A 16914-nucleotide genomic window follows, 5' to 3' on the forward strand; every position below is an offset into this window, starting at 1 on the left:
TCTGGTGTAATCCATTAGAGAGGGTTCTCGAAGAGCACAGTCAACCAGGCAGGCTGGCCTGGCTGGCAACCAGTCGCCAAACGCTTTTCCGGTAGAACGCGTTTCAATTAATGTACTACAAGCAACCAGGCCTACACAAACGAATACTATATTATATCTCTTTTGATATATTAACCACCTTTATATTCAACGATATATATATATATAAATGTCTATATAGATTATATATCTCTTTTATATTGTTTTAGTCAATGAGAAAATAGGGATTATTATAAAACCTTATATGGATAATTGATGATTATTATAATCATTATCATTTGATAAGATAATGTCCGTTCGTTTTATTTCAATTTTTCTTTTATTTTATTTTATTTTATTATTTTTCTTTTTTTTTTTTCTTCATTCACTATCACGAGATTGAAATTAAATTCATGGTTTTTGGTACGATGAAAATTTACGTTTCGTCTTTTGGAAGATTCAATTATCTTCTTCCTTTTTTCTTTTTTTTTCTTTGTTTTTCTTTTTTTTTTTTTTTATGTATTTACCACTTGAAATCTTCCGTAGTATTTAAGTGCAAATAATTGATAAGAGCAAGGTTTTATTTTTGTATTGTACTTTTGTATATATGAAAGTGAAAAGATTACCTCTTTTGTTTCCTTTTCTTTCGTTTCTTTAAACAGTATCATTTCTGTGTTGATATATGAATAATAATTATAATAATAATAGTAATAATGTTGTTGGATAAAGTGCATCATTGTGGACTGACGTTTCTCATTCTGCTTAATGCACTTTTACTTAATGCATTTTACTTTTCTCTCTCTCTCTCTCTCTCTCTCTCTTTCTCTTTCTCTTTTTTCATTCGTTGGGAATGTGAAGTGATGTAAAGTGACTTTCAAGATAATGCTATTTGATTTATTAGTAATTTTTATCATACACAACAGAATGAATATCACTATATATATATATATATATATATATATATATATATATATCAATGTATCATATGACATTAACCATATAAAATATTTTCCTTTCTTTTCTTTTATTTCCATCATTGGATTTATTTGCAATACGAATGACAACTTGGGATGAGCTGGTGTATATACATTCGTCAATATATATATATATATATATAATAAGTTATGTATAACTTTCGTTCGAAAATGCATCGATACACAAAATCCCAAATGTGTCTTCGATTTTATGTCGTTAGGTATTAGAAAATATTTCTCCCATGAATAAACAATATATAATATAGATGATATATAATGTAATAAATCGATCGAAAGAACGTTATTTTATTTATTTATTTATTTATTTATTTATTTTCAATTTCCCCCTCCCTTCCGATAAAATATCTTCTTCGTAATCAAGTCGCTTCTTCTTCTTTTCTTTTCTTTTCTTTCTCTCTCTTTCTTTTTTTTTCTTTTTTTTTTTTTTTTTTCTTCTCGATTCGATTTCTTTTGATACCTTTTGATTCCCTGCCAAAGTAGAATCGCATGGACGCCGTGAAAGCGGCTATTTTTTATGGATGGCTCCTCTCAAGAGACCAGATTGAAATGGATCGACGATGTGAAAAATCGACGGCTCGTTTCTTCCTTTATTTCTTTCAAGGAGTTGAGAGTCACGCTATGGGAAAATCTGTCCCATTCTATTTATCCTTCATCTTCTTCTTCTTTTTCTTCTTTATATTATTATTATTTTTTTTTGTTTTTATTGTTATCGTTATTATAATCAATGAAAAAAAAAAAAAAAAAAAAAAAAAAAACAAGCAAAATTTATAACGCAATTTTATTTTTATCGAAACGGAAACGCAAACAGAAACGTTATCGTATTTAATAATTTTTTTTTTCTTTTTCCTTTTTTTTTTTTTATTTTTTTTTTTTAACGTTATTTTTCAAAGACCATCAATACTTTCCCATTTTTATATATATATATATATATATATATATATATATATTTATATGTTCGTGGTACGTTCGTAAAAATATTTTTGTCGATTTAAAGAAGAAAAAAGAGATGAAAGAGAAGAAAGAAAAAAGAAAAATAAGCAAACAAACAAAAAAAGAAAAAAAAAGGAGAGAATATAAAAAAAAAAAAAAAAAAAAAAAAAAAAAATAAGAAATAAAAGTAACGCATACGTTCGCGCGAAATACATACGTACGTTTACGTGATCAAACAGCCCAAAATTGATATGTTTACCATATCTGGTGCGTTATAACGTCGATGGAAAGCCCATCAATCATCGGAAACTGAAGTCGATAGAATACCAGTAGGAACGCGTTTACCCATCTCGATTGACTATTATTTATTATTTTTCACGTTTTTCAATCGAGATCGATTAATCTTCCCGGCTGTATAATCCGAAGAATTTTATTGAGAAAAGGGAGGGGGGCAAAAGAAAGAAAAAAAAAAGAAAAGAAAAGAAAAGAAAAGAAAGGAATCGTTTAGGAAAGAATTTTTACGCGAGATCGTACGATTCGAGTCACATTTTGTATTTCTCTTAAATCGATAAGGGTGTCTTATAAATAAATGACTTTACTTCTTTTTTCTTTTTTTAATTGTAATTCTTTTTCATATATATATATATATAATTTATTAACATTCTTTACACATACATACGTACGTATTTGTTTTGATAAAATCGTCGAAGTTTAGTCGGTACTTTATTACACACCCTGTATATTTTTAGCATAGAGATCCGAACAGCTGGTTGTTATCTCATACGTTCACTGAGAACGATCATATACGAGGTTTCCTTCGAGTGTAATATACTCAGCAGTTGTACACGTTAACCTACCTTCTCTCATCTTAGCCTAATCAATGAATATTCAACGACGATTTCTAGTACATATGTACATACTACCTATTTGCTATATACTTATATATATTAGTATTTACATATGACCTGAAATAACTGCATATATATATATATATATATATATATATATATATATATATATCAAAGGTATGCTTGAATATTCCCATGAAAGTGATTGCATTAATGTTGGAATTATTCGTTCATGATGATCGTTTGTGATTACGGTCAAATAATTTCTGATATCTTGTTAAAAAATATTATATCGGGTGTCTCATAATAATCATGTATAATTTCATTATTTCATTCTTCATGGTAATTTCATGAATCATCTATCATGTTTATTTTTTTTTTTTTTCTTTTTTTTTTCTTTTTTTTTTGAACTCTTACTCCGGAATTGATCGCACAGGAAAGAAATGAAAGGAGAGAAAGAAGGAAGGAAGGAAGGAAGAAAGGAAGGAAAAAGAAAAAAAGAAAAGATCCCTGGGTATTATCGAGATTAGGTGAAAGTTTGAAGGGTAAACATTATCATCCAAAATCATCCGAAAAGAATCCTTTGCGGATTTATTCCTGATCGATGATTTTTCTTCCCTCGATGTATTAAAGGTATTCGATCATGTCGACGGATCTATCTAGGCTGTCCATTTTTTTTTACCATATTATTCGCGTGCGATGGATTATCTCTTATTCAATATACATAACAATGGAAAAATTTCGAAGAAGGAAAGAGAAAAAAGGAAAAAAAAAGAAAAGAAAAGAAAAGAAGAAAAAAAAGGATCCTTTGGAAAACATTTAACTCAACTCGTTAAATAAAATCAGATGTAGAATTTGATGTCGCGAGCGTCGTCGAGAATTTCAAAGGAAAGGAAAAGAAAAGAAAAAAAAAAAAAAAAAAAAAAAAAAAAAGAAAGAAAGAAAGAATGAAGACGTTATACAAAATGTAAACAGTGTTGGTTATTTTGAATTTGCCGTAATAAAATATATTTCCTTTATCGTGTTATTAATTAATTAATAAAAAAAAAAAGAGGAAAAAAAAAAAAGAAGAAAAGAAAATTATAATTAAAGTTCGTCGGTTATTCATAAAGTTGCACGCCTTGAAGTTACTTTGCCAGTTATATTTTCCCATCACTTTTTCTATAATAACCTTTTATTTTTATTATTGTTATTATTATTATTATTATTATTATTATTATTATTATTATTATTATTATTATTTTCTTTTTTCTTTCTATTTTAATATTTATTTAATAGACGATATATCTTTTTTCATCAAGAACTTATAAACAAAGAGAGAGAGTAAGAAGTAGAAAAACTGGGTTCATTTCTTTTGCATTTTTTGTTTTAATTGTATAAAAAAAAAAAAAAAAAAAAAAAAAGAGATACGCTTGAATTACGTTTGAATTTCTGGTTGAAATTTAGGACAGTTTTTTGTTTGTTCTCTCTCTCTCTCTCTCTCTCTCTCTCTCTCTCTCTCTCTCTCTTTTTCTCATTGCATTTCTTTTCAAAATTTTGTTAACAAAATTTGAAATTGGAAAAAATCATCCTAAGAATATAAATTTTTTTCTGATTGGATCGTAAAAAATCAACACAATTATTATCTCGTAAATTATTGAATTGGCATTGTTTAATAATATCATTTAATTTCACGTAATTTGTGATCGTACAAAAGATTTTCATTGAAACGTCGGAATCATGAATTTCTCTCGCATTGATTATCTTTCGACGAACTTTTTTCCACTATTAAAAAACTCTTCTGAATATTGATATTTGAAGTACGTACTCGTTGTTACACAGTGTATATAATAATAATTGGATTCTTTTCGAAAAATTTGCAAGGGCAATGGATTTATTTTGTAGAATAAATTTTTTTTTTTTTATACATCCTTTAGCCAATATAAAAGATGATTTCTCGTCGGAAAACGTGGGCGTTTAATGGAAACACTTGTACGCCACCTGAAATTTTTTTTTTTTTTTTTGGTTTATTTCTTTTTTGTCTTTTTCTTTTCTTTTTTTTTTTCTTTTTTAATCGTGACATTTATAACATGTGAAAGTGAAAAATTTATTGCCATTAATATTGAAAATATTTTTTTAATGAGTAAAAGAAAAGAGAGAAAACGTTAGATCGTTATTTTAATTTTTTCTTAATTCTTTTTCTCTTTTTTTTTTTTTTCTTCCCCCTTCTTACTATCTTCGAAAATAGTAGTAAATTTTCAAACGGATAGAAGAAAAGGAAAAAAAATATTGTTAAGGTACTTCACGTGCATCTCAAAAAAATATTTCTTGTCAAGAAAAGTCTCGCGTCAGTCTTTCTTCTTTCTTCTCCCTTCCCCCTGTCCTTCCCCCACCTCCCCTTTTCTCTTTCTCTTTCCGTTTCTATGTCTATCTGTCTCACTCTTTCTTTCTTTCTGTCTCCCTTTCGAAAGAAAGAGAGAGAGAGAGACAGAGAGAGAGAGAGAGAGAGAGAGAGAGAGACAGAGAGAAAGAGACAGAAAAAGAGAGAGAGAGAGAGAAAGAGAGAGAGAGAGAGAGAGAGAGAGAGAGGGTGGTAACGTCGAGTAAAAATCGTCACAATTATCGACACGTACATCCCTTCGAGCGTACGACTGCGAAGGGAAAGAACTAAAAACTGTTTCTACGTGAGAGGAATAAAATAACGAGTAAAGAAATCTGACTTTTCTTCAAAGTCTTTTCGTGATTGACGTCACGTCTTGCGATATTACACGTTCATGAATAACACGTTCGTTCGTTCGTTCGTTCGTACGTACGTACGTTCGTTCGTTCGTTCGTTCAAATTTTATTATATTATCTTTCTTTCTTTTTTTTTTTTCTTGCTTTTGCTTTAGCAACGTTAATAGCATTTATTCAATTTTTATATTAAAAATTTGTATCAAAATGCGCGTATCAAACGAATGAAATCTTTGAAAATAAAATCTAAAATATAATCTTAATGACGATTTAATAATGATCGTGAAAAATGAAATATAATCAGAAAATACAGATTAAAAAAACAACAACAAAAAGAAAGAAAGAAAGAAAGAAAGAAAAAAGAAACAATAAAACGATGAAGTTTAATAGCTGACGCTTGTTTAAGGATTATATCTAATCCCGAAGACGTTTTTCTAGAAGTTGAAATTGGTGTCGATATTTTTTTCGAGGAAATTGAACTGTCACCGTTGCGATCGAATAGACCTTGGAAAGCCACATGAGTTTATGACACGAGGGGTTGGATAACGTGCATCTACCATGAAGGGGAACATGTTCACCCTCATCGAAATATTTCGATTCCGGTGGGAGTGTCATCGGGCTCTCTCTCTCTCTCTCTCTCTCTCTCTCTCTCTCTCTCACAAGGAACCTTATGGCAATTTTACGTGAAATAACTTTTACGATTAATTGTAACACGTTATCTACGATCATTATTTTCTATGACAAATTTTTCTCGCGTCGTATTGAAAAAACATCGATTGGCGCGAATAAATTTGCGATATGGTTCGGGGGAAAAAAAAAGAATTTTTTTTTTTTTTTTTTTTTTACGAGAGAATCAATTATTATCGTTATTATATTCGTCAGAAATATTTGAGAGAATGACGCTCTTTAAATAAGTAATTATTGTTATTATTATTATTATTATTATTATTATTATTATTATTATTATTATTATTATTTCATTATTATATTTAGGATAAAATTATGGTCACGTAGAATCTCGATCATCTCTCTTCTTTTTTTCTTTCTTTCTTTCTTATCCCCTACCCTGACTCTTCCTGTCCTTTTTTTTCTTTTCTTTTTAAATAATAAAATTTTTAAAATAAAATAACAATTACATCTCATTATTATATTCTGTCGCTTATAATTAATGATTCATCGTGAAGATTATCGTCGTTTATTTAAATATATTACGGACAATGACGGTATACGTACGTATATACGTTGATAGTAGATATAAATAAATATAAATAATTGAACAAAGAAAAAAAAAAAAAAAAAGAAAAAAAAAGAAAGAAAAATATGAAATCAATGGCGTTTAATCTTAATTATCAATGATTGAAAATATATTTCTAATATGATTCAAGAAAGTATATATACGTATATAAATAAATATATATATATATATATATATACATACATAGATACTAATAAATATACTGACAATATTTCCGACAGGTCTACTCGTTACGGCTCATGTATTCTTACGATATCGCGTAGAGCTAGTTTCTTGAGCTGAGTATAATCGTTTATGAGGAGACCGACCGACTGTTCTTGCAACTCGAACCGTGAAATAGTTATAGTTTGGTAACGGCAACGAAAATACGACGAGCAATGTAAAGCTCGTTCCAAGAGGAGATAATAACAGCACTAGAGATTGCCTTTTGTATGTGTGTCAAATCTGTATGTACATGTGTATGTGTAATATATATATATATATATATATATATATATACATACATACATACATGTTATTTTATCCTGTTAACGCCATTGTCATTCTCTGTTCTTCGTTAAAATGTTTATGGCTGTTTCATCGAGCGAATGTTATGTACACATATGTACGTGTTATTTATCACGTCGTCCTTAACTGTCTAATTATATCTTTCATTATCATTTATCCTTTTGATTTCTAATCGACAAAATGGCGAGAACCTCTTTTTTTCTTCTTTCATCTTTTTTTTTTTTTTTTTTTTTTTTTTTTTTTTTTTTTTTTATAGATAACGAAATACAATCTAATCGATGAAAGAATGAACGTTAATATATTTTTAATATATCGACGTAAGAATGATTATTTAATTTTATTTTAATTAAATAATCGAGCTCTGGATTATATATATATATATATATATATATATATATATATGAAATAATTAATAATATAAATCTAAATTGAATTAATTTAACGTTCCAAGATAAAATTGATTATAGATTTTTAACGAAAGTATTATTCATTCGTAGAATAAATATCTCGAATAAATAATAATCGATGATTATATTCATGAATGATCGTTTAAATCCTAGTACACGCCCTTGATCGTTAGTATGATACACGTTGCGTCGAAAGAAAGAGAGGAAAGAAAAGAGAGGGTGAAAGAAAGAGAGAGAGAGAGAGAGAGAGAGAGAAAGAGAGAAAAGAAAAGAAAAGAAAAGGGAATGCAAAAATCACATGGAATACAAGCGAGGCATATGACTTATGCATACCCCTGTGGTTTCCCCATTAGCCATACCAACGAGCATAGAATCAGCATGATTGAACTATGTCTTCTCTCTTTGACGTGTGTGAGGTATCGTTGTTAGTATGCAACCTGTGTGTCGCAAGACTTCAAGCTTTTTCTTTACTTTTATTTAATTTTTTTTGTTTTCTTTTCTTTCCTTCCCTCTTTTTTTTCTTATTTATTTATTTATTTTTTTTTTTAACTCCCACTACGCAAATATATCGTTCAATTTCACCCTCTCTTTATTTTTTTTTTTTTTTTTTTATTTCACTATCTCCCTCCCTCTTTCTTTCTCCCTCCCTCCCTCCCTTCCTCTCTCTATCTTTTTCTAATATATATATATATATATTTTTTTTTTGTGCGTAATAAATGATATATATATATATAAAAAAAAAATAAATAACGATAAAAAAGAATGATTGGAAGGTTAACAACTAGGAGACGTTTATCAGTTTCGCTTATCAAAGTTTCGAAGGAACTATAAAGCAGAGTAGTTCGTAAACACGATGCTCTCAACGCGTTTGGGACTCTAAAACCCATTTGTATTCACGGCTCGTTTCGGTTCGGTAACCGCAAGCGTTTGCGGCTTCAAATCCTAAGATTACGCGCGCCCATTCGGTAAGCGTCGCCCGTTCGTTTTACCTCATCGATTGTCTGCGGTTTAGCCTGTCCTCGAAAATAAACCGTACGAAAGATAATGACAATCATCGGTAAAAAAAGAGAGAGAGAGAGAGAGAGAGAGAAAAAGAGAAAAAAAAAAGGAGGAGAAAAATTTACTCCCAACGATGACGACGACGATGACGACGACGGTAAGAATCTTATTTTCCTTCTCTTATCAAAAAAAAAAAAAAAAAAATAAATAAATAAATAAATAAATAAATAAATACAAAAGAAAAAAAGAAGAATATGCAAAGTAGATGAAAGGAAATCTAAACCTTTCCATTTCTTTCTCGCCAGCAATTATCGAAATTCTTTTTAAAATCGTTCGCCTGACTTTCCTTTCCTTTCGAAATTATTTTATTAAAAAGAAATTATTTATTAAAAAAAAATTATTTATAAAATCGTTCTCGTGAGTTTTGTTGTTTCTTTCGAAGTTTCTTTTTTTTTCTTTTTTTTTTTCTTTTTCTTAAATTAAACTTTGTATTAACAGAAATATTCGAGAGAGAGAGAAAGAGAGAGAGAGAGAGAGAGAGAGAGAGAGAGAGAGAGAGAGAGAGAGAGAGAGAGAGAGAGAGAGAGAGAGAGAGAAAACATCGATGAAATTAACAACTGGCTTATTTTGTTAGTTTGTATGTTTATTTATTTATTTATTCATTTATTTATTTATTTTATTTATTTATTTCTTGTAAATTCGATAACCTACGCAAAATAATATTGAAATATTGTATAATTAAAATTTGACATTGGAGGTATTTTAACGCGGTTTAATTACCATGCGGAACATTCAGGCGGCAGCAATTAAAACGGGCAATTAAAAGTTTTTACCACACTCGGTCTGTTTCGAATCGCACTGTGCTTTACCTCCTTTCCAAATGTTACCTACCTATTGCATGTAAATTTTTATTTTTTCCTCTCTCTCTCTCTCTCTCACATGTTTCTTTATTTTTTATTTTTTTTTTATTTTTTTTTCTGTTCGCAAAGGAAATCTCGATATAAAACATTCCGGTTAAGTCGTTTATATTGACTAAAAAAAAAAAAAAAAAAAAAAAAAAAAAAAAAGATATTGGCACGATCCGTTATATTTTGTACACTTTGTAAGAGGGAAATTTATTGTTACAAAAAAAGAAAAAAAAAGAAGAGGAAGAGAAAAAAAATCGAAATAAGAAAAGATAAAAAAAAAAAAAAAAAAAAAAGAAAAAAGAAATACAGTTAGGAAACCAATGAATACATATATACAATATATGTGTATGTATTTATATATATATATATGTGTGTGTATGGATGTGTCAATGCTATTACTATTCCAATACATTTTTAAAGAGGAAACTTTGTTCATATTGGTTTAATCTTGAAAATAAAAGCTTTCTCTTCCTTTGTCAATGGAACTTGTCGACGACGTTCGTGAAATATTTTCGATTTATTTCGAACGAAGAAAGAATAATGTCAGAAAAAGCTTGAATTTCTCTTCGTAGAACGTGGAATGCAATTTTTCTCATACATTTCCCGATAATCGCGCGGAATGCAGTTTACGATCTATCGATCGTTCGATCGATCGATAGATCGAGATTTTTCATTTTGAATGAAATTTACACATGAGGATACTGAACGGCATACCTGAACGCGGTATGCATGAACAAAACGAATATTTGCAAATTTATTTCAATAATTGTTTTATTATTTCCGTTCGGAAGGGAAAACGATAAGATATTAATTTAAATATTATTTTTAACTAGGAAAGAGAATAGAAATAAAATCAGTTTCCTAGGGTGTATATATATATATATATATATATATATATATAAAAAAAAATTTCTCTTAATATCGTAAGAAACGAAAGAAAGAATAAGAACATCGTTGTTGTTGTATTTGTTAATATGCATATAATATGATATTTATTAGCATTGATTAAACATTGTTTACATAGATATTTAAAGATCTTTTACAGACATTTTACATACATCTTAAGTATTCTTTTCTTATTCTCGAAAATAAAATACATCGAACAATAATATATATTTATATATTTATATAGCCTAATTGAGAAAATATCATAACGAAAGGAGGATATTGTCAGCGTATCGTCAAGGGAGGAAAAAAAAAAAACAAAAAAACAAAAAAGAAAAAAAAAAATAAACGAACAAACAAATTTCTCTACCTATTATCTATTATCTCTAAAATTATTTCCACGTTGTATTATATCCTCCGTTTCGGGATAATAAAAGAGAAAAATTCGAAAGAGAGAGAAAAAAGAAAAAAGAAGAATTCGAGAACAAAAAAATATACGAACAAAGGAAAAAGAGCTTATAAAAATGAGAGAGAGAGAGAGAAAATAAAAAAAGCTCTTGTATCGTACGTGCGATTTTTTTTTTTCTTTTTATATATATATATACACATACACACAGATACACACACATATATATATATATATATTTATGTTCTTATATGTGTGTGTGTGTATATATATACATAGATTTCAAATAGATTTCCTTTGACATCGCGAGTGTACGAATTTATTTTGCTTTATCTATGAAAGTGGATGGAAAAAGAACAATTAAAAAGAAAAAAGATCAAGAAAGAAAGAAAAACAAACAAACAAGAAAACAAAGAAAAAAAGAAAAGACCTTTAAGAGTAGCAGAACGTTAACGACTGTATTCGGTTCTGGTGTCAGGTAAAAGCTCGTCGTAGGTCGTCATTATCTAGGCCACGATGTAGGGTGCGCTGTATGCAGCAGCTGCATAATAGGGGTAGGCAGTATATGCAGGTCTGTATGCGTAGGGATAGGCATACGCTGCTGATGTATACGTCACTGGAGCAGTATATGCAATCGGTGCAGTGTACGCAGCGCCAACCAATAATCCTCGTTTGTTCCTTGCACTTTCAGTTTCTATTGGGTTCGCTGCATTAGATGGCTCGATCGACTCCGCATCGGCAGGTTTCGTATCGGCTAAGGCCATTGTTGCGATCATGGCTAGCAGAACGATAGCCTAAATAATAATTAACAAAAAAAAAAAATTATAATTATGGAAATTATATTTTTTATTTTTCGTTTATACTCCAATTTTTCCTTCTTCTCTTTCTAATCACGATTTTCTTCTCGATTATATATTTATTATACGACAATGCTCGATTATTCATAAATTCATAGGAAAAATAATTAATAATATAATCTTAAATTTATTACATACGAATCGAATAATTATGACAAATTTTGAATAATTGAATTCGAAGATATATATATATATATATTTTTTTTTTCTTTTTCTTTTTTTTTTTACAATATATGTATTATAAAAGAAATATGGCTTGAAAGAAACGAAAGAGTAAAATTCGAAATAATACAAAAAAAAAAACAAAAAAAAACAAAAAAGAAGAGAGAGAAAGAAAGAAAAAAAAAAGGTGAAAGAAAAGAAAAGAAACGAAAGAAAAAAAGAAAACAAATGGGTAGTTCGTGATGATCTCGTTGTTTATCTTTAATTTCGATCGACGAATAGAAAAAAAAAAAAAAAAAAAAAGAAGAAAAAATAAAATACTTACGGCGAAGCACTTCATGTTGATTGTCAGTGTGAAAATAATAGTTCAGGTTGATTGATAACTTCGAAAGCTCGTGTAGAGTCGAGGATCGATTGATGGTTAAAGTCGAAATCGAGTTCGTTTATATAGTCCGATCGATCGTGTTGTAAAAGAATAAGAAGGAGCAATACGTCTTGTCCTTTCGCGTATATATCTACGTGAATCGAATTAAACATTAATTTAATTCGCGTAATCGAACATAATCGTGATCACGTAGTTAGTCATTGTCACGTAATCGTCATTCTATGTAGAGAGAGAGAGAGAGAGAGAAAGAGAAAGATAAAGAGAGAAAGAAAGAAAGAGAGAGAGAGAGAGAGAGAGAGAGAGAGTGAGAGAGAGAGAGAGAGAATATATACTTATGTACGTTACATACGTTCAACCTTATTTATTAGTTGAAGTTGAGAAATAATGTATACAAAACTAAATAGACCCTGTCTATCTCGTTGGCTTTACTCTTTCGAAGTTGAGCAACCTAAAGCAAGCTTGTCCTTGGCCAATGGCCAAACATCAGAGAATTGAAGAAGAAGAAGAAGAAGAGAGCGGGAGGAGGGGAGGACACGCAACATTCTTTCCCGTCCATCGATCGAGCACACACGTTCAATCGTTTTGCGACCTTGTCGAGGTCGATCTCGAAATCCTATTGACGATTACTATTCATTCGCGTTAGGTTTATTTTTCTTTTCTTTTCTTTTCGTTTCGCTTTTCTTTCTTTCTTTCTTTCTTTCTTTCTTTTTTTTTTTTTTTTTTTTTTCCACCTGAAAATCTCGACTATGTCATTGTTGTTTTTGTTTCCTCTTCTTACTTTTTTTTTGTTTTGTTTTGTTTCTCTCCACCCACCCACTCCCCCTCCCTCCCCGCTTTACAATAATAATCCTTTAAATACGCAAATTTATGATATTAGAAGGGAACAATTTTTGTTCGTTTTAATATCAAAAGAAAAAAAAAAAAAAAAATAAATAAATAAATAAATGAAAAGAGAAAAAAGATCAATCGTGTCGATCATTATGCGCAAAATCGAATCTATATGATTCCTATCCTCCTCCCCCCCTCTCTCTCTCTCTCCTCTTTGCTCACGCGCACATACCGAAATTAAATGAGATTCTATGAATGAGAGCTGAATCGTTAGTTAGCCTAAATACATGTTAGACTATTGTCGAACGAACCGATTGATATTCTAAACGGGTTTCTCTCGTAGGAAGTGTGACGGAGTCGAAAACGTTTCTCTCATCAAGGCCAATAGACCTCTGCAATTGATTCTCCAAGAGAAGGAGAGAGAGAGAGAGAGAGAGAGAGAGAGAGAGAGAGAGAGAGAGAGAGAGAGAGAAAGAGAGATATATATGAGAGAGGATGGATGAAGAGGGGGAAAGTGTAATAATGGGAGATATTATTATGCCCTTCGATTCTCTCGAGTTTCACTTAATTATTGAAATTCCAACTGAGATAGTACATAGGTACTTACTTACTCATGCTTTGCAGTTAAACTATTTGCGATAAATTTGATGACGTCGTGTTAACTATTCTAAGCTTGTACTCAATTCTAATACGATTCTCGGTTAAATCAGATAGAAAGAGAGAGAGAGAGAGAGAGAGAGGGAGAGAGAATATATGTAAGTGCGTGCGTGTGTGTGTATGTGTGTGTGTGTGTGTGTGTGTGTGTGTGTGTGTGTGTGTGTGTGTATGTGTCTAAATCATTCGAAATTATTCCTAACAAAACAATTTACATATTCTGTGAAATTTTAAACATAATCTAGATTACTTTTATATAAAATAAATGGATATTAACGATAAAAAAATTTTGAACGAGTTAATAATATAAGAGTTAAGAGAACGAAGATGAGGAAAAAAAAAAAAAAGAAGAAAAAGAAAAGAAAAGGAAAGAACGTTTATTTTCGAATTGTAATTATACGGAACAAAAAAAAAAATGCGCGTGAATAATTAATAAGATGATATTTAATTATTTTATAACTTTTTTCTTTTTTTGTGTGTTTTTTCTTTCTTTCTTCCTTATTTTTTTTTTTTTTTTTTTTGTTTTTTGTTCTTTCTTTAACCTAAGACTTTTTGACTTTTCCTGACGGGACGAACGTCAGAAACATAAAGGGGAATTAAATATGATTTAGTACGTAATATTACTTAATTGTCTCCTTAAAAGTTTATCCCGTAATTTTCTGAAAGAAGAAGATAGAAAGAAAGAAAAGAAGAAAAATAAAAAAAAATTTCTAATCTCTAAAAAATCTGCAATCCGAGAAAGCCGTTAAAGCCAAAGCAAATTTTCATTTTTGTTTATTTATTTATTTTTTTTTTTCTTTTTTTTTTTTTTTTTTTTTTTTGAATCGATAGTTTAATTTTATCTTACGTTCTTTACTCTCTCTCTCTCTCTCTCTGTTACTCATACACACAGATACACACATATACATACTATTTCTTTCTTTTTCTTCCTGCCGGATAGATATTAACTAAATTTAGATCGAATTTCAAAAAAAAAAAAAAAAAAAAAAAAAGAGTATCACAACCATTACGTAAATTTTAAAAACATTTAGTCGATCTCCAAATTTTATAGAATTTTATAAGTAACACACATACGATCACACATACGATCATACATAAAATTGTCCACGATCAATATATTAACGACCAATAAGATCGATTGATCGTATTATTATATTTTTATTATATGAAATAGAATGTGAAATTAATATTTTAAATCATTTATTTTTAATATTATTATTATTATATCGTTTTATTCGTGCTTCGTTTCTTCCCATTTCAGTTGGTTGGACAATGGAGGAAAGCGTTGGTGTTCTATTTTTTAGTACTTATTTTTATTATTATTATCATCATCATCATCATCATCATTATTTTTTTTTTTTTTTTTTTTTTTTTTTTTTTCCATTATATTCATCCATTGGATACAAAAGAGGGGATTCGGAGGAAGGAAAAAGAAAGAAAAAAGAAAAATAATATAAACGATCGTGCAACATATAGAACGAAGTAAACTGAAAGCTCATCAGTGCTTTTTCGTTCTCGATAAAATATTCGCCTAACGACATTTTCATATTACGTTAACTTTCATAATGGTACCACCTCACCTCCCCCCCCCCCGGCCCTCGTCTGATGGCATTTTCTAAAAGGGATATACATTCTTTTTCTTTTGCTAGCCTTTTTCCTTTCCTTTTCTTTTCTTCTTTTTTTCTTTCGTCCTTTACATAAAAAATTAAACACGCGTAAATCGTAAGGGAAAGAAAAAAAAAATATATATATATATATATTTTCTTTTTCTTTTTTCAAATTTAAGTACGATCATTTCTAAGAACTTATTCCAAGGGTAAAAAATATTTCTTTCGTTTCTTCCTTTCTTTCTTTCTTTCTTTCTTTCTTTCTTTCTCTCTTCTTCTTTTTCTCTCGACAAATTACATATAACGATCATTAATATTCGCATGACGAGAAACGTTGCAAGAGAAAAGGACGACAAGGGGGTTTTATGGCTAAAGAAGGTGAGAGATAGAGAGGGAATGGATATGGTGATGGAGGGGGCGTGGATAGGAGGAGGAGAGGAGGGGAAAAAAATATCTTTCAAATGGAAAAACGTTGATTACCCTCTCGTTATCATTAGGGTGCGCTTTTCCAAGGAGACGCCCTAATGAGGGCGCTTGAAATTACCAGAGGATATTATAGCGTCGGTACATGATCTTCAAAAGTCACGGGAATCCAGCATTTACAAACCAATTCCGACGAGTGCCTCGGCTTTTCTCGAGGGCCAACGTGCAGCAATCTCAACCGGCACTTTTCTTGAAAATTGAAATTTAGAAAAAGAAAGAAAAAAAGAGAGAGAGAGAGAGAGAGAAAATAATAAGAGAAAATATGCAAGAGAGATTTTTGCATGATACATATATAAATACATTAACGAAACGTAAAATTATCCTAATAATATTACGAATTAAATTAATATAAATATATATATATATATATTCAATTATAAATTAATTTAATATATACGATTAAGAAAATGGAGAAAAAAATTAATAATATAATAGAAAAAGTCGTAATCGAGAATCATTCTGACGTAATTATTAATTAATTAATTAATTCATTTTTTTTTCTTTCCTTTTTTTTTTTTTTTCTTTCTTTTTTTTTTTTGTATAAATTTTTTACTCGAACACACGTACTTCCTCGTAACGGAATAAACATTGATAAAGTTACGATAGATAAATGAGAATTTAGACTTTGTGAAAAATGAATCGTGAAGTAAGATATTTCTTATATTAGGAGAATCCAAAAAAAAAAAAAAAGAAAAAAAAAGAAATCAAGTAAGAAATTCTCTATTCCATTCTGTCTCTCTCTCTCTCTCTCTCTCTCTCTCTCTCTCTCTCTCTCTCTCTCTCTCTCTCTCTCTCTTTCTCTCTTCCGACCTTTTAAAGCGTTGAAAGCATCCCTTGGTTCATTCAAAATGAAGGTAAAAAGATGGTGAAGCAGAAACCCTCTCTCTCTCTCTCTCTCTCTCTCTCTCTCTCTCACTCTCTCTCTCACTCTCTCTCTTTCTTTCAAGTCAAAAGTGAGACACTTGAGAAATATCAGCGACGCTGAGAGAGACGCAAAGTTCGTGCTATTTATCAGAGAAAGCTCCGTTTTCTCTCTTTCGGTCCCTCTCTTTTTCTTTTTTCCCTCCC

The 16914-nt window shown here is 29.6% G+C and overlaps 2 protein-coding genes across 12 annotated transcripts in view; one reads left to right on the forward strand and one right to left on the reverse strand.

Annotated features, from left to right (window-relative positions):
* The window catches only part of LOC124953616 (stress-activated protein kinase JNK), a 173700-nt gene that overhangs the window by 67460 nt on the left and 89326 nt on the right, over positions 1–16914 (forward strand). The window lies entirely within an intron of this gene.
* LOC124953621 lies at positions 11024–12370 on the reverse strand. The gene is made up of 2 exons (XM_047505252.1): positions 12215–12370; positions 11024–11664 (listed from the first exon to the last, which is right to left on the reverse strand). Exons 1-2 carry the CDS (start codon positions 12227–12229, stop codon positions 11377–11379), a joined length of 303 nt encoding a protein of 100 aa, XP_047361208.1. The 5' UTR covers positions 12230–12370; the 3' UTR covers positions 11024–11376.

Source organism: Vespa velutina, chromosome 13 (genome assembly GCF_912470025.1).
Source record: "Vespa velutina chromosome 13, iVesVel2.1, whole genome shotgun sequence".
Taxonomy (NCBI): domain Eukaryota; kingdom Metazoa; phylum Arthropoda; class Insecta; order Hymenoptera; family Vespidae; genus Vespa; species Vespa velutina.